Source organism: Talpa occidentalis, unplaced genomic scaffold (genome assembly GCF_014898055.3).
Source record: "Talpa occidentalis isolate TD23 unplaced genomic scaffold, MPIMG_talOcc4v2.1 talOcc4.12, whole genome shotgun sequence".
NCBI classification, from domain to species: domain Eukaryota; kingdom Metazoa; phylum Chordata; class Mammalia; order Eulipotyphla; family Talpidae; genus Talpa; species Talpa occidentalis.
In genome coordinates this window covers 100,817,818-100,835,801 of record NW_023601212.1, presented here as the reverse complement: position 1 = coordinate 100,835,801, position 17,984 = coordinate 100,817,818, and the positions used below count along the sequence as shown (strand labels likewise).

At 54.9% G+C, this 17,984-nt stretch overlaps 1 protein-coding gene across 1 annotated transcript in view; it reads right to left on the bottom strand.

The window, feature by feature from the left end:
* LOC119242366 (ectonucleotide pyrophosphatase/phosphodiesterase family member 7-like) overlaps positions 1 to 16,538 on the bottom strand; it is a 17,149-nt gene extending 611 nt beyond the window's left edge. Inside the window, exons 1-7 of the mRNA XM_037508085.2 lie at positions 15,862 to 16,538; positions 13,928 to 15,257; positions 10,850 to 10,995; positions 3,893 to 4,519; positions 2,182 to 2,446; positions 946 to 1,066; positions 3 to 30 (exon numbers count right to left, since the gene is read on the bottom strand). Of these exons, the coding sequence (XP_037363982.1) occupies positions 3 to 30; positions 946 to 1,066; positions 2,182 to 2,446; positions 3,893 to 4,519; positions 10,850 to 10,995; positions 13,928 to 14,180 (1,440 nt within the window). The 5' untranslated portion in view covers positions 14,181 to 15,257; positions 15,862 to 16,538. The remainder of the gene's footprint in view (positions 1 to 2; positions 31 to 945; positions 1,067 to 2,181; positions 2,447 to 3,892; positions 4,520 to 10,849; positions 10,996 to 13,927; positions 15,258 to 15,861) is intronic.
* Between the last annotated feature and the right edge of the window lie 1,446 nt (positions 16,539 to 17,984).

Here is a 17,984-nt window from a genome sequence, read left to right as displayed (position 1 = left end):
GCTGGGCTGCGCTGGTCGCTTGTCCGGCCGCTGTGGACGGGGAGACCAGGGGACAGGTCAGCTGCACTCACCACACCGGCTTAGTGAGGGAGGGGTCTGGGCTGGGGACCGTGAGCAGAACTGGGGAGAAAGGGAGCCTGAGAGGACATGAAAGCCCCACGCCCCCATCCTCACTCCCGGCCGGAGCCGAGCGACGCCTTTCCTGACGACTAGCAAACGTCTCCGTGAATTCTGTCACCTGCTCTAGCAAACTGGCAAACGCAAGGAAGGGTCGTGGGAACAACCGTGACGAGCTGGACAGTGAGGGGTGTCTAGGGCGGCGGGCGGGGGCGCAGTCCTGTTGGCCTCAGCCTGAGGGGTGGGCTGCCGTCTCCAGGCAGTGTCAGAATTGAGTTGAACTGTCGGCTCCCCTCCCAGTGGTGTCTGAGAATTGTTGGTTGTAGGTGTGGGGAACCCTCTCCTCACGCTGAAAATTGGGTGCAGAACCCCCAATGTCCAGCAACCACCAGAATCTAGAAGGGCAAGGCAGGACCCTCCCTCCCAGGCTTCTGGGCGCCTGGGCCTGCCGCCCGCCCGAGTGCGCACTTGCAGCCCCAGATCTTGGAGACAGCACGTTTCTGCTGTTTTCCGCCCTCCAGGGTGTGGTCTTTTGTTAGGCCTATCCTAGAAAACGAATACAACTGGTGTGTGATTTTTGGGGCCCAGTGCAAAGTGGAAATGTGGGGCCCTTTTTCCAAAAGCCAAGTTTCAGGGCAGTGGCAGTAGGTCATTAAAGCCGGCGGGGGCTCTTCTGACCCGGGTCCCGGTGAGCACCCAGGCAGCCGGCCCAGGACACCCGCCCAGGCTTCGGGGCTTCCAGGGGGCCGCAGAGGGCAGCAGGAGGTGGAGAAATGGATCGTGAGAGTGTACACGGAGGACCCCAGGAAACCCAGGAAAAGCACTCACGTCTTTTTCCGCTGGATGGCAGTGTACGTGACCGCAGAGAGAAACACAATCAGGAGCACGGCTGTGACCGTTCCGAGGCCGATCACTGCGTTATGCAGCGTCTTCGAAGTGGTTCCCCCTCCTGTTAAAACACCAGGTGGTTTTGAATAGTCTGATCAGGAAGAGGCTGTTCTGCCGCTCCAGGTGTCTGGGTCATTCCCCCATGCAGGCGCTAGTGAATCTTTACCGTGGAAATGAGATGCACACTGATCCCGGGACAGTGTGTGCCGTGGAAGGATCCTGCAGGACACGTTGAAAGCAGGTTTTCTAAACAGCCTAGTTGCCAAATGACCCACCTGTCTAATGACCACTTTGCCAAATGACCAATTTGCTCAAAGAATTAATTTACTGAAAATTGGTTTGTGCGGCATCCTGCTGATCAATACCTGGCACCTTGGCTCCACTGGGCTAAGGGCTGGGTTGGGCCCAGCCAAACTCTGAAACTTAAACCAACCTGAAGAGTTGGTTGAGCTGGTTATACGTTTACTTGTCTCTCAGCCAAAGGGCCTGCCTGCCTACTGCCTGCTGCCTGCTCGGTCACAGGAGATGGTGGGCAGAGGCTTGGGGAAGGCTGCCAGAGGCGTCCTGTGCATTGCCTGTCCATGGAGCCCTGTTGCTCTCAGCACGCGAGAAATCAGAAATCATCGGGCAGTGACCAAGGCTCTCAGGTGGAAGACAAGCTGGTCGGGGTTTATAAGCCACCCAAATTCCCAGAGATGGTACCATTCTTGTTTTAAATTGCCTGGGTTTAGGGTTTTGAAGAATTAGAAATCTCCTTTACAGACACGCCGCTCCCCCTTTCAGCATTGAGGGGACTGAAGGCTTGTGTGAACAGCCTCCTCGGGGCTCCAGCCAGCACGGAGCTGCGGAAGGCTGCCTGACTGTGGGTCTGCAAGGGGCATCTGGGGGCAGGCCACACGCCATTTCTGAGCTGCGCAAGGATTATCACCCACCTTGGAGAGTCTGCCATTTGCCCCAAAGGCACTGTTGAAAAGTCCCCATCCCTTGAGGGGTTCCTGCCTCAGTTTAGAGCTGTTACTGTCTTGTGTTAGGGTGTGGCATGGGAGGGGTTTGAGGCGTTGGAAAACAGGCCTGCTCTGCCAGACCTGCACTCCTCCGGAGAACCCTCTGACTCTTCTCTATCTCAGCACAGAACAGGCCACCTGGTGATTTTCTGCCGGTTGCTTTGTGCCTCACCTGGATTCTGGTCCGTGGGCATTCCCTGCGTGACACCTGGATTCTGGTCCACGAGCATTCCCTGCGTGACGGCCAGGGAGCCATTATGGGGCTCAGGGGTCACCCCCAGGAGATGACACATGAGTGGGTAGATGTGGATGCTGTCAAAGGGCTCAGCCAGGTAACCCTTCTTGAAATCTGGCCCAAAAGCTCTGAATATGGTCTTCATGTCCATGAAGTTGTTGTCAAAGCCGTGGTCGCCTTTGTTGACATAAAGGATGAGTCGCTGAAAAATAACAATAGCGAAAGGACCATTTTAGATTCCAAATGGTGGAAAGAAAACTGTCCCCGAGTGTGTTGCTGGTCAGAGCCACGAAATCTTTGTAACCGTGAGGACGCGGGTCTCCGCAGCGGCGGTGCGAGGAGCAAGGACCCGGAGCTCTTTAGGGAAGAGAATAGGAAACACACCCCAACAGCGTGGAGACGACACCCTGACAGTGACCGTTCTCCAGCGCAACTTGCTCTGTGCCGTGAACTGTTCGGAAGGCTTTTAAATTACATGTTAACTCCCCCTACCCCTTTTATCCTTTCACTGCAGCCAACAGGGCACTGTCATTGTCACCCGCATTTTACAGATGAGGAACCGGAGGTGTAGAGATTCGGGAACCTGCCCTGAGTCACGCAGTAGCAAATGCTGCCGCAGGTTCCTGGTCGCACACGCTCCCGTTCAGAGACGAGAGAATTTCTGAGGGCAGAGAAGTGGGTGTACATTGTGGGGGAGGGCGGGGGAGGAGGGGGAGTTAAGGACAGTGGGGTCACACCTCAGCTTTCTACTTCTAATTCCAAACCACTTCTCTCTGACGTGGGTTTCTTCCTCCTTAAAAATGGGGCAAATACCTCCTGGTGGCATAGGGGTTAAGACACAACCTATGAAACAATCTGCAGCCACTGCAGCACAAGTTAGATTCCTGGCCAGGCAGGGAGAAACACATATGGCGGGACAGACATCTCCTGTCTCGCCAGCTGCTCCCTCAGCAGTGTACTTTGGTCCATGCAGATCTGTTCCCTGCTCTGTCTCTGGTAAATCTCTCACCCCTTGGGCCTCCCCTGGTGGCACAATGGTTGAGCGCTGGGCTGCGAAGTTGCCTGCAGCCTAGCAGCGCTGGTTCGATCCAGCCACCGGCAAGGGTCCCACATGGTGCGCGGACCTCTCCTGTCGTGCCCGCTGCTCCCCTCAGCAGTGTATTTTGTCAGTCTGCCTGTTCTGTTCCCCACTCTGGCTCTGGTGAATTCTCTCACCCTCCTGCGCTTCTGACTGTACCCAGTGCTTGTATAAATAAATCTTTAAAATAAATAAATAAATCCTCTCACCCCTTGTTTCTCTGGCCTGTACCCCAATTCCTGCATAAAATAAATAAATCTTTAAAAAAAAAGGGGCCAAATAAGAAGCTCCATCTTACAGGTGCTTGGGAAAACAAAATGGAGGCACTCATGTTAGATTGCAAGCGACGCTGGCTCTCAGTCTTGGTCAGGGGGGTTTGTCACTATTTTTGCACAACGGTGACCAGGACAGGGCTGGGGGTGGCCGTGGGGTTGGGGTGGGGACATGTTGAAAGCAGCGATCAGGGCACATCAAGCGATCACTTCTGTTTTGATTTTTTCCAGACCTGTCCCTCCCTGGTGGCTGTCTCTGGGGTCTCAGACGACTCCACCCAGCTTAGAATCGACTCACCCCGTTGATGTTGTAGCCGGGATCTGTGTACATCAAGATGGGCAGGTTCCGCTTGTGTTTGGCATAATGGAAGTGCTCCGGAAACTCCTCCTTCTTGTAGACGTGGAGGTGAGGGTGCGCGTTCTTCAGCGCCTGGTAAAGATTTTCCTCTTGCCCCGGTTTGGCCAGGATCATCCCTAAGCCGCCATAGTCCACAAGGTCAAACTTGACCAGATCTCTGTACTTGACGTAGTTGGTCAAGAGGATCTCGGTGACTTCAGGCTGCTTTTTGATTGTGGTCATGCCATGGTCTGACATGATGATGACATTGAGGCGCTCTGTCAGGCCGTGCCTCTTGATGGCCTCCAGCAGGTACCCGATGGTTCTGTCAATCTGCTGGATGATTACCCTCCTATTCTCTGTCTCAGGCCCAGAGCGGTGCCCCACCTTGTCTGGCTCCCCGTAGTACAGCGTGACGAAGTCAAAGTCTTCCTTCTCGAACCAGCCCATGACGATGTCAATGTTCTCTCTCCATTCCGTCTCGTTGCTGTCGGGGTGAGTGTAGGACTCCACTAGTGCCCGCTGGATGGCCTCGCCGTCATATTTCGCTCCACTTCCGGGGTAGTGGAAGGACGCTGTCTTCCTCCCCTGCGAGCACAAGAGAAAGTTTGATCAGGGCTCTTCATCAGGCATGTCTCTCTGCCAGTCAGCCAAGTCTGACATGTCACCAGCCTTGTCCCAGTCCAGAGGCCCTAGGGAGCAGTGGCTGGGGCTGCCAGTTTTGTCCTTTATTCCTGGTGTCACTGAGTCCCACCGCTAAAACCTGTCAGCTGCAAGACATGCCATTGTGTACTGTGATACCTGGAAGAGAAATGCTGGCCTTTAAACCGCAGCACCCGAGTTGTAAGATGCACCTGAGCTCTAGAGGGGCAGATGGGGCGGGGGAAGTTCCTCAGCATGGAGGTAGACGGTACTTCCTGGGTCAGCTATGGGGCGAAGGCAAGGGACTTCTTTAATCTCAGTGCTTCCACCTGTAAGTTGCCAGAACCTGTCGGAAGCTTTGTGAGGATTAAGGCAGATAACTAAGTGCCGGGTGTTGTGGTTTGGCACATAGTAGGTTCTTTTGTCTATGTCCGGATAGAACAAGTCTCCACAAAACAGAGGTCTGGTATTCATTAGTATGAACACAGGATGCTGTGTTCACAGGATGCTGCCTGCCCCGGCATCTCCACCTTGACTGTGTTCAGAGGACCTGACCTCCCTTGGAGATTCTCCCCTGCCTAGGCAGGGTGTGTTAGCTTCAGGGGGGTGCGGCTCTATCTGGCCAATCAGAGGACACTGCATCCCTGGTCCACAGCAGAGGGGTCAGCCTGGGGCTCTTGTCTCAGCTGATGCCATGGAGATGCCATCTCTGGCCCTCTTCTGGGGCTTGTGGGCATGGGAGAAGCTGTACTGCTAGTGCCCATGTAAGGCTTGTGAAATATAAGGGTGCTTGCCAGAATGGAAGACTGCCAGCTTGCTCCCTGCACAGGGTCTTCTCAGCCACAAGCCACCCAGAGGCCGGACAACCCGGTGGTAAAAGTGCACTCTGTGCCAGGTGAGGCACGTTGCTCAAACCCTCCACCTCAGCTTGCTCAGCTGCAAGACGGGGGTGATAGTATACCCCGGGTGCTTGTGAGGGCTGAAAGCTTACCGCCAGTGGGACTGACTGAGTTTTCAGACCAGAGTTGTGGCAGTTGTAACCACAGAAGAGACTGCATGAGTGAAAATGCTCTGGAGCGATTTAAGTCCCAGGAGAACGGTCGTGTTTGAAAAGCCTTCATAAAATTACTAGGAAAAGAGGGCCTCCCCGGTGGCGCAGCGGTTGAGCGCTGGGTTGCGAAGCTGCGCGCGGCCTCTGCGGCGCCGGTTCGATCCCCGGCTGCTCCCCGGCCACCGGAGGAGGGTCCCACATGGCGCGCAGACCTCTCCTGCCGCCCGCTGCTCCCCTCAGCAGTGTACTTCGGTCCTTCTGCCTGCTCTGCTCCCCGCTCTGGCTCTGGTGAATTCTCTCGCCCTCCCGCGCTTCTGACTGTACCCAGTGCATGTATAAACAAAAAACAAACAAAGAAACCAGCAAACAAATAAATAAAGCATGCCTCCATAAAAAAAAAAAAAAAAAAAAAAAAAAAAATTACTAGGAAAAGAAAAGAGTCCTAGGTCTGCTCATCACTCGGTAAAGCTGAGATGGGCATATCTCCCCAAAGCTGCTGGTGCTATAAGTCATTCCTCATCCCAGACCTGTCACAGACTAGGCACACATCAGGGTTTCGGTTACTGAGTGACTCGTCTGGTATTTGGGGAACAAGTCCTTTTCTTTGTGTCAGCCAAACTATTGACTTGAGAACTGTTCAGTGAACTTACAGTGCAACCCAGACTGGGATGTTCTGGAAAACACTTTAAAGTTCCCTAGCTTTTGTTGAAATGAGAGTTGGTGATGGTGTGAACTCAGCCATTTGGTGTGATCATGACCAGCCATGAAGCGCTGTGTTATGACTGCCTGGTGTGCTGGCCATTCAGTGAACAAATGACAAGTGAAGTTGAGAACATATGTGTAAAATGATGCCAAAATGTCCCATGTGTGAGAGAGAAGCACAAAAGCAATCTGGAAGTTGTAGGGGATGCTATTGGGGTCCCACCAGACCCTCAGACCCAGCTTTGGGGGTGGCTGCTGGTGACTGTCAACTTGCCCCTTGTTCTGAAAAATCACCCACAGCTAGGTGGTCTGTCAGCCTCACCTGAAAGGTGTCCCGTGTTCTACCTGCAACCCTAGCAGCCCCTGGCCAGTGACTGGCTGGCAGGAGGACACAAGACCAACTAACTGGCCAAGCTGGGATTACCTGGAGAAGCAGCTTAGGCTTCAGAGCTCCCTGTGGGGTAGGCTGGCCTCTCCCCCGGTGCATTGCATGTGCTGAATCCCCGCCTCAGGCTCTGCTTTTAGGAAAGGACCTCAGATGGAAGTCTCAGCAGTGACTACTTTGTAAGGCTCGAGAGCTCTGCTGTCCATAGCTCTATGGCAAGCATTGGGCTTTCTGCCTCCAGCAGCCATTTCTACATTGTGATCCAGTTTCAGTTTCTCTAGTTTGCATTTTCCCCCGGCTGAAATGATCCTCATTTGCTTACTTACTGGTGGTCTGTTTCCTTCCTCTGGAATCAGGGGATCAGGGACCGTGTTGATAATGCTGACCACCCTTTTCCTGGCTTTTTGGCCTGGCACAGAGTGGGTGCTCACCGTGGCTCAGATATGTGTGGAGCAAATACATGAATCTCAGCTCCTTTGTGGGTAAGACACCCATCCTGTTCTCCTGGCTGACTTCCGGAAATAGTCCCAGAGACTCCTCCTTTCGTTCTAGCATCTTACCTGTCACCTCTGCAGGTAACACACTTTCCTTTCTGACAGTAGAGTCTCTATGGTTGCTTTAACTTGCAAATCCCCTAATATTTACTTTTTGTATTTCAGATTGGCATTCCATATAATTCTCCATTTTCAGAGAGGGCACTTTGTTTACCTTACATATGAATTGACTTTGCCCTGAATTATGGAACCGAGTGAAAGGGTGAAACTTTGAACATTTTGTAGAGCACAGTTTGGCTCTTTTGTTATTTCGGATAAGGTTTCATTGACTTCATGGGGGAGGAGGCAGCCCTGCATATTCAGGTGAGTTCCTGATGTTTGCTTGTGAAATTTCAGACCTTCCCACCTTGTTTTCCTGTGCTAGGTGCTTCACACACTTACCTGGAAAGGTGTTGCAAGCTGCTGTCCTAGGAGACTATGATTTCTCTCATTTGGCCCCATAGGAATTTTAGGAATTGTGCATCTCCATGAAATGAGCTCCGGAGAGAAATGTGCATGTGAGTGTGTACGCGCGTGTACACACAACCACAACCACACCCACCCACCCACCCATACTCGTTTATTTGGGACCCATGATAATCAAAAGTGCTATTTTCAAGAAATATTTCTAGAAACAATCTGAGCACTTAATTGGATGCAAAGGAGTGGATATTTACCAGTCTACCCTTTAATTAGCATAATCAGTGTTTCCAGTGGCAATTGGAAAATCACTACTTTCATTAGGTTATTTATTCTCCCTTAGTGGAGTGCTGCACCCATGTGGCTGTTACTCTTAAGTTGTTTCTTCTAAACTAGCACTTCTGATGGGCAGCGTCTTATCTACTGGGTCTGGGAGAATCCACCAGGATCTGTAGAACCAAACACTGGAGGACATGTTTCCATTTGCTCTTGCATTTTGTCTCTCGTCAGCTGATAGAATGAATGTCCATAATTTCGTGAGGCCCGTGAAGGGTCCATCACAGTTGTGCGTGGATGGGAAGGATGAGTGGTTTAGGGAAAGAAGGTCAGACCTGTCTAGGCATTGACTATGAGGGAAGAGACACTCCATGCTGCAGCGGGTGAGCGCAAGATTCACCTGGGCGGTCCCTGGTGGCAGAAGTGCCTCTGTCACGGTTAAGGTTTCAGAGTTGTGACCCCAGTTCAAATTCTAGCTCTGTCTCTGGCTGCTTTGTGACTTTGAGAAGTTATGGCTCTGCTCTGTGCCCCACTCTACCCATCTGTTCATAATCATAAGGCTCATCTACCCATTGACATACTTTCAGATATGCAGAGTGTTTGGGACATGGGTTATGCCATGAAGGTTATTTTCTGGGGTGATGTAAAATACTGGTATGGTTTATGCCTCACAGTGTAGCTCCTGACCAGGGGAGGATCGAGAGCCCAGTGAGAGTAAAAAAGAATACACTGTGATTCCCCTAGAGCTATGTTGTCTATGGGGTAGCTCCTGGCCACGTGGGGTATTAGGATTGAAACTGAGATTTAAATTAAATTGGAAATTAAATACAATTAAAAATTCAGCTCCTCAGTCTCAGCAGCCACATTTCAAGCACTCAGCAACCAGGCGTGGCCAGTGGCCTCCAGATTGGACAGCGCAGCATAGAACATATCCATCCCACAGTATGTTCCATGGGTTCGTTCTGGCCTTCAGCTGAAGGAGGGCTAAAATGATTACACGTCTGTGAAATAGAGTAACTGACAGTTTTGAGCATTTCGTTCTAAGCAGCAAAGGGTCATTATCTGAGTCGGTCTCCCATGGGCTACATAAAGCGTGGACACGGGCAGTCTCACTGGGACAACTCACGCGAGAGAGGAAGTCGTCGCTGAGGTCGCCCAGCTGCAGAGGGTGAGCTGTCGGGGATCCTGCCCCAGGAGTCTAGGTCCACTGCCTGCTGCCAGTGTGCTGGGTCACATCACCCTGAATGCCACATGCATGGCGGGTGGAACACAGAGGGGAGTGCCCGGGGCAGCATGGAGCAATGATGGTGACTTGGGGAGAAGAAGGAGGTCTATTCTGAGCGATGACTTTGAAAGTTCATAGAAAAAACACAAGGTGAATAGCAAGCACAATCCCGAGCAGGAGATGAGAAGGGAGGCATCGTGATACCTGACCTTACTATACCATAAAGCAAGTCATTAAGTCAACATGGCATTGGAATAAAAACAGACAAATGATTCGATGGAACAGAATCAAAAGCTCAGAAATAAAGCCAGTGCTTATTTCATGATAAAAGAGTCACAACCGAACAATGCAAAGGAGAGTCCCTTTAACAAACTGTATGGGGAGAAATGGGCGGCCACGTGTAAAAGAATGAAGCTGGATCACTCTCGAACTCCAGACAGAAAAATAAACTCCAGATGGATCTCCAGACAGAGATGCATAAGGCCAGTGGATGGATATAAGTAGGGAAAAAGGTTCAGCATCGCTCTTCACAAGGAAGATGAAGACATCTCATGATTTCATAGGAGGTGTCATCTCATCTCACACATGTGAGAATGACACACACGCTAAGACCCCACAGCACGCGGGAGAGGGTGCAGAGAAGAGGACCCTGCTCCATTGTTGGCGGGAATGTAACCTGGGGCCGCCGTTTTGGGAAGGGGTCTGGGTTGACCTTACCACCCTCACGGAAATGCCGTGTGATCTGGCAGTCCCACTCCTGGGCATCGAGCCAAAGAAGGGGAGGCATCAACTTAGAATATCGCAGGGGCCGCAGTGTTTCTGGCGGCGCTGTCTGCAGGAGCCAGGGCGTGGAAATGGCCGAAGTGCCGCAGGCAGGACTGGATAAAGAAGCGTCTGCCCGCCCAGTGGAATACTATTAGCCCACGAAGAAAGACGGAACGTGATCATTACAGCAAAATGGACGGAGTTCGAAGGATTTCTGTGTTGTAAAGCAGGTCAGAATGACACAGGCAAATACTGGACGTTTTCATATACGTGACAGAACAAGGAACCCCAGCAGATGCGCCAACAGAGCAAAGTCATTATAAAAACTAGTGGATACGGAAGATGAAGTGATCGTGAAATGAAGTTGAGGCTCCTGAGTTTAAGAGGCATGGGGGAGGGAGAACGGGTCAGGGAGATAAGGGATGGTGGTGGGAATAAAAAGACAGCCAGAAAGTTTTGGGGAAGCTCAGTTAGCTTTGACTTGTGCCTTTTGAAAGCAATAATGTATGGCCCCTGAACCCTTCAAGCTAAAGTTCTCTTCAGAGCTTTCCACAGTCCGAAGATGCGCTAAACAGTCAACCTCATTCCTCAGGCTTCTGTGCCTGAGTCGTAGTCGGGAATTTATTAGATCTTGTAGGGCTGCTGGGTGCAGGCCTCTGGGGGGCCCTGGAGGTGCCATCTCGTGGAGACCCGCTCATCCTTAACAGCTGAGACCCAGCGGGTGAGTCTCCGTGCCCACTGCGTCATGCCTATCTCCATTCATCTTCAATCAGCTCCGCTAAGTAAGTCAGCACCGTCATGCTCCGCAGTTCACACTGACACAGGCTGCACCACCTGCCCAGGTCACTGAGCTTTGACCCACAGGAGGATGAGAATGAGAGGTGGGGTGCTGGAAGTGGCCCCCGGGGCCATGACGTACCTGTCTCTGTGCTGTGATCCAGAGGGGCAGCACCCCGTTGTCCCACCACTCAGTCTTGTTCTGTGTGGTCTTGTGGTCGTACTTCCAGCCCTTCTCCGCGTCAAACATCAAGTTGTGAATGACTCCATGGTCTTCAATCCAGCGACCTGGGGGTATAGCAGGGATGTGTGGATAAGTCCCCTGAGCAGATGCTCACTTAACGACCACCTCCGCCACCATCCTGGCTGGCCTAGTTCCTCTGGGGCTCTAGCCTGTTTTTTGAGGCACTAACACTGGTAGTCTCAAAGGAAGGCTGATTCTTGTCCACCTGCCAGATTGGCACCGGTCTCACCGATTTCTTTTCTGGACGCATCTCTAAGAGATTGCAAGTGCATATAAAGGCACGTCATATGAGTATACACACAACAGTGCGTATTTTGCACACACGTGCCACACGAACACAGCACACTTGTATTTTCACACACCACCCCATGCACACACGTATCACACACACGTGCATACATGTCATCAACACATATAGGTAGCACACCCAATGTATATGCACATTCACATACACTGTGCGCTCACACATGTTGTTTGCTCACATGCTACGTGCTTCACACAGGTTTGCCTGGGAACAAACCTCTGTTGCCCCTCTGACAGGGTCACCTGGGGATCAGGGGTTAGACCTGGGGCCATTCTGGAGCTCCCACTGGGTGTCACACCCTGTTACCTGTGCCTTTAAACAAAGACTGCTGCTAGCTCCCTGGTTATGTGAGTGCATGGACGCCCTCCTTGTGGTGGGTAGAATTCCCAGCCTGCCGGTGTCCCCGAGCATCTGGACAGGTTCCATTTATGTTGGGCAGCCAAGTCAGCTAATTCTGAGGGAGGCTGACCCATGGACCTTTGTGCCTGGCCTGGGGCCCGCCCATCCTTGCTCCCTGCCTGAGACCTGCTGGCATTCCACCCCCTGGACTCTGGGCAGAGGCTTGGCTGGGGAGGGGTGGGGTATCACCATGATATCCCATCACCGCCCTCCCCCTGTTCAGCAGCCCAGGGGTGTTCCTACAAACACCCATTCATTAGTCATCGGCCAACAGTCACTTTTATCATAGCTGTGTCAGGCCTGACCCTGGAATCTGATGAGATATTTGGGCATTGGCAACACCAAGTTTTATCCACTATTTTTTCTATTATGGATGCTTCTTTTTACATGGAGGCAGACAGAGGGCGGATTGGGCCCAGTTCATGAAGACAAATGCCAGTGGCTTTTCTGGGCCTGGGTGGCCTTTGTTTCAGTGATACAGCTTATTCAGGCTTAGCACCATTACCTGGAATTGCTGAGATTGGGCAGAATGAAAGGGGCTTGAAATGATCCTTAATTAAACCAGACATTGGGGGCTGTGGGCATGCTAGAGGCATGGTAGAGGGCCTGGGGTCTGGAATCAGCCAGGGCTGAGTGTGGCAGCTGGGGACAGCTTTGCATGTCCTGTGAGCCTGGGCTGTCCCACCGTCAAGAGGGTAACTGCCCCACTTTACATGGCTGCTAGGAGAATTGAAGGGGGGTCAGTTGTGGTGCCTGCTGAGTATTTTCATTAGCCAGGTACCAGGTTCAACCCCGGAATGTGGTTCTCAGTGGTGGCTAATTGTCCCCTAGCGCCATCTGGGGACATGTGATCACAGTGGTAGGAGGGGTGCTCTGTTTCCACAGCGGGTGGAAGGCAGGGGTGCTGCTCAACACTGCAGAGTGCATGGGGTGCCCACCCCAGAGATAGACCTGGCCCCGAGGTCAGCGGTGCCTAGGGGGAGACACCCGCTTTCCAGTGGAATTGTTATGGGGAACAGGATGTCCTAAAGCTAATTCCATACAGGCTTCATGGACTCCACTCCCACCCCAGGCCAAAGCCAAAGACACTGGGAGCTCCAAATCCCATCACCACCCAAGGGAAGGTGGCTGGGACCTGAGGGTGGGGTTAAGCAGCCAGGTTGGTATAAAGCCAGATACGTGGGGTTGGAGGGGTTCCCCCATTTTGGCTCTCGGCCAGCTTGCAGCGTCCGGCCAGCTCTGAGAGTGCTTTTTGGGTTTCCAGGTCGGCGGATCGGGTAGGACGCATTAAAGACTTTATTTCCCTATTTTCTCCCTGAGTTGTACATTTTCCTTATTTCCTTTTCCCTTGGAAATAAACCTTTTATGAACCTTTTGTGTGTGCCTGTAGTGGAGTATTCATAAGTCCCTTTTAAGCGCGTGGGTGAGGACCCACAGCCAGGCAACCCGTTCAATATCGGGGCTGCCCTATAACAGCAGCAGAGCCCCAGCGTGACAGATGGCAGGTCCGGTTTGAAATAAGAGGGCTGCACACTCATGCCTTTTCTACTTGGGTAAAGAGAGTTCTCTGATGCTGCATCATTGGTTACTGATCAGGAATGCATCTGCACAGTCCAAGATCTAGAAGGTCACACAATGCACAGTCCAGTCTCCTCGCCAGGCCCCATGGAGGCACCACTTTCACTGACTTGTTCTGGACACATCTCTAAGCGAAAGTAAGTGCATATAAAGGCATGTCAGGTGTACATGCACATGCATCATGCACATATAACACAGGTGTATTTATACACACCACCTCATGCACACAGATGTATGTGTGTAAACATGTGCGCACATGCTATCAACACATATAGGGGCTCCTCTGGGTTACAAGGAGACCATGTCTGAATCCCCTTCGGGAAGCACTGGTGTCCCTCCAGCTCTCTAGTATTAAGCAGGGGAGTTACCTGATCCAACTGAGTTCTTTAAACTCCACTGTTTTATTATCTTTAATAAATTCTTCTAATGGTTTACTTAAAAAACAAAGATTACCAGACATTTTGGAAGGGTGGGGGTTGGATGGAGGATCAGAGATCCTTTAGGAGGCTGTGGCCCTATAGCCCAGGTTCTGTAGCCGGTGGGGTTCTGGAAGCAGCCCTGGTCATCTCGGGAGAGGCTGAGCTAGTGCTTCTTCCAGGGGTGATCCTGGGGTGTGTGAGCTGCTGAGGTCTGCCCGGAGCTCACCCCTGTCTCAGGGTGTGACAGCCAGCTCTCAGCCCAGGGAGCGAGCTTACCTGTGATGGTGGTGAAGTGGGATGGGGAGGTCATCGTAACGAACGGTGGCGAAAGGTACTTGGCCTTCACACCCTCCTTAACCAGGAGGTCCATGTTGGGGGTGTCCACGTCCTGGTCATAGTCCCAGCGGAAGCCGTCGAAGGAAATCACCAGCAGCTTGTTGAAGTTCTTTCTCCCGGGGGCAGGGTGGCCAATGGCCCAGCCCAGCAGCAGGGGCAGCAGCAGCAGCAGCAGGGACCTGAGCCCCGTCATGTCCCCAGGGTGGTGCACGCACACACTGCAGAGTTCACTGGCCCACTCCCCTGTCTCCTTTTTTTATCTGTAGCTGAACAAAGTCCAAATTGATAATTCTGATGTGCACATATTTTCTCCCATTCATTAAGGCCGTCTTCATTTTAATGGTCGTTTCTTTCACCGTGCAGAAGCTTTTGAGTGAGGGAGCCCCCCCTTGTTTATTTTTGCTTTTGCTTCCTTGCCTTAGAGTCCAGTCCTCAGAGACAGCCCTGAGGCCAATTCATGGACTGTTTTGCCATGTTGTCTTCTTTGTAGCTTCGTCCAAGTTTCAGGTCCTACATCCAAGTCTTTAGTCCATTCACAGTTAGTGTTTGAGTATGGTGTGAGATTCTTTTGCATGTGGCAGCCCAGTTTCCCCAACAACATTCGCTGAAGAGACTTTCCTTTCTCCATTGTATCCCGTTGGATTTGTGGTAGATTAACAGCTCATATAGGCTTATTTCTGGGCTCTCAATTCTATGCCAATATTCTTTTATTCCAATACCGCACTGTTTTGAACGGGATGCCATGTGACTGGTACGAGATCCACGTGGTCAGGGTGTGGTGGGGTGGTTGCAGACCTGGCACTAGGGGGTCCAGCCTATAACTGCACCCAGATGCGCTCCAGAATCCCAACTTTGCAAAGAAAGAATGTGCTCTACCTCATCCAGAACTAAAGAGACAGGCCTGAGCAAGACTCAGCTCTGTATTTTTTCCTTAAAAAATATGAAGGACATCACTGCACAGCTCTTAAATTTGAGATGGTCTCCCACAGTTGCCACCTCACTGAGGATGATTTAAACCACACCACTCTTGGGTCTGTTCCACGTTCCTCTCAGAAAGCTCATGGGCCAGAGCTGCGAGGTGCTCGCACCAAATGCAGGGTCAACCGGATGGTTTCTTTCTACGGGACACGCATAGCTCCTGACATCTGCTGTGCCTTCCTGGTGAGTCAGGAGGGGTGATGTGGCCCAGTGAGTCTGGGGTCCTTACCTTCTGCAAAATATCCAGCAGCAGCTCAGAACCTGAGAAGCCCCTTAATTTCGCATGCAGGCTCTGTTCAGAGAGAGAGGAGAGGAGAGAGCAGAATGTCAAGGGCATTTTCACAGGAACATTAAACATGCAACAGGACATGTTGGCAAAGTGCTCAGTGATGTCTCCCTGCGACCCGTCTAACTGTTAGTGGCAGACACAGGCGGCAGGACTCCTTTCCTTCAGAAGTGCCAGGTGACACCCGGAGGAGTCCCAGAAAGAATGTCAAGACAAGCTCTGGGTTCGTGTGAGCTCTGGCTACGCAGCCCCCGTCGGCCACAGACAAGCCATGTGGCTGAAGTGGTCATCAGGAATTACAGGGGCGCCAGCACGTGGTGTCTTGGCTAAAACGGACACACAGGACGTGCCTTGTCTGCACTGCCAGGGCCACTCTGCTGTCCTCTCTGCGAATCAGCAGTGAGCTCAGGCTCTCAGATCTGACTCTTCTAGCTCACATCCTCTGCCAGCAACCCGGCCCCACCACCTGCTCCCTCCACTCGGGCCACACCAGAAAAGCTCCCTTGCCTCCTCCAACTTCAGGGCCTTTGTGCTCCCGCCGCCCAAACACCTGCCCTGGCCAGTGGCATCCCTACTGCCCTTGGCCAGCCTTCCTGTTGAGTTGACACACTTCTCTGTGCTCTGCCTTTACAGCCACGGCCTCTCCTGTGCTGTCCCGTGCGTGCATTGGCCTGTCTAGTCTCTGGCGCTCCCATGTGGACAGGGCCTCCTCGGGACATGAGCTGTGGCCCTCTGGTCCTGCCTCATGGAGGCCGTCAGCAAACATTCGGGGTGAGGCTATAAGGACTAGTAACGCTCGCTGTCTCACTAAGAGCCTCAGCTGCCGCGAGCTCCCTCATCCTGGCAACAGCCCAAAGCTTTAGGACTCAGAAAACTAAGGCTCAGGGAGGTACAGTGGCTGCCTGCAGGTGCCACAGCCTTGGGCCCGCGGCTGCCCGGCCTTCCTGCAGACGGCACCTCTCTTCTGGTCACCCCTTTGTGGTGAAGCCCAGATGACAGCGGCCGCGCCCCTCTCTGGGTGCTGGTCCCGCCTAAGTGCGCCCGGGCCTGAGCGCTACGCGGCTGCTCATTCCTTGTGAACAGTGCGGTGGACACTGGGACCTGCGGAGGCTGTTAGAAAGGTTCCCATTTTGGGTTAAAAAATGTAAAGTTCCGTTGCGAGCAGAGAGGAGAGCTCGAAACGCCGAGTGTGCTTTGGGGAGGAAAGAGCGGGAGCGAGGAAGCAGCACCCGGGAGGCGGCAGCGGCCCGGGGAGCTCGGGCGCCTGACCCGCACGGAGCAGGGGGACCCCGGCCTCCCTCTCTCGGGCTGCCGTGCCCACCCACCGCGCGGTCCCGGGCCCCTGAGGCTCCGTCCTGAGCGACGCTGGCCCGGCGCGGGCGGCCCCCGCGCGCTCCCCGAGGGTCTCCGCGGCCCGGGCGGGGCTTTCCGTGCGGGCAGCGCGGCCCCTCGGTGGCCGGAGAAGCGGCTTGTAAAGAGCCACGAAAACGCGCGGGGGCCGCCCGGGCCCCGACCCCGCGTGGAGAGCGAGCGGCTGGACACCCCGGTCGCCCGCAGGCCCCGCCCGGAGGGCGGCGGGGGGAGGCGGTCGGCGCGCGCGGGGCCCGGACCCGCGCAGGAGCCGCGGCCGGAGGAGGGAGGGGCGGCCCCGCCCGCGCCCACCGGCCCGCCCACCGGCCCGCCCGCGCCCACCGGCCCGCCCACCGGCCCGCCCGCGCCCACCGGCCCGCCCGCGCCCGCCTGCCAGGGGAAGGAGCTCAGCGCGCGCGCGGCCAGGAAGCGGCGCTCGAAACTCTGCAGCAGGCGCGAGGCCTCCACGCGCTCCTCCGGCGCCATGGCGGGGGCGGGCGCGGCGTTGCCCGGGAGACGGGAGGCGTTGGCGCTCCAGAGGGGCGGCCCGGGGCGGGTGCAGCCCGGGATTGCGGGCTTGGGCGGGGACTCGGGCCTGGATGGGGGCGGGGCTCGAGGTGGGGGCGGAGCTGGGGCGGGAAGGCAGTGCGAGGGGCGGGGCTTCGGCTGGGCAGGCGGGTTCCGCCCATGTGGCGGGGCGGGGCTTGGGCTGGGAGGGCGGGGCTTGGGCTGGGCGGGCGGGGTTCCGCCTATTGGATGGGGCGGGGCTAAGGCTGGGCAGGTGGGGCTCCGCGCATGGGGCGGGGCTTGGGCTGGGCAGCCAGGGCTCCGCCTATTGGGTGGGGCGGGGCTTGGGCTTGGCAGGCGGGGCTCCGCTTATGGGGTGGGGCTTGAGCTGGGCTGGCGCGGCTCCGCTCATGGGGCGGTGCGGGCGATGCTCCGGCCGTGGGGGCGGGCCTAGACCGCTTTTTGCGCCGCGGGAGGCGGGGCCCGAGGCGCGATGGGCGGGGCAGGGCTCGGGGGCGGGGCCAGAGCGCGGCGGCGGGTTCGCGCCCGGCGGAGCGACGAGGCCCGGGAGCGCCCGCTCGGCGCGGCCCAGGTAGCCCTTCCCGCCCCGGCGCGGGTCTCCTGGCGGGCTGGGGCGGGACGTGCGCGCTCCTGCCCGCGACCCCGCCGTGGACCCGCCGGGAGCGCCGGCCTCGGTCCCGCGCGGGTCGGGGCTTCTCCTCAGCGGCGTCCGCGCGGGCCCCGCGCCCTTGCGGCCGAAGGGGCGTCGAGGCCGGGGCGCCCGCACCCCAGCCCTCGGGGCCGCGCCGCTTCGGGTCCGCGCTCGCCGGGGCCTGTTCGGGGCCCGGAGGCCAGTCAGGCGGGGCCGGGCCCAGT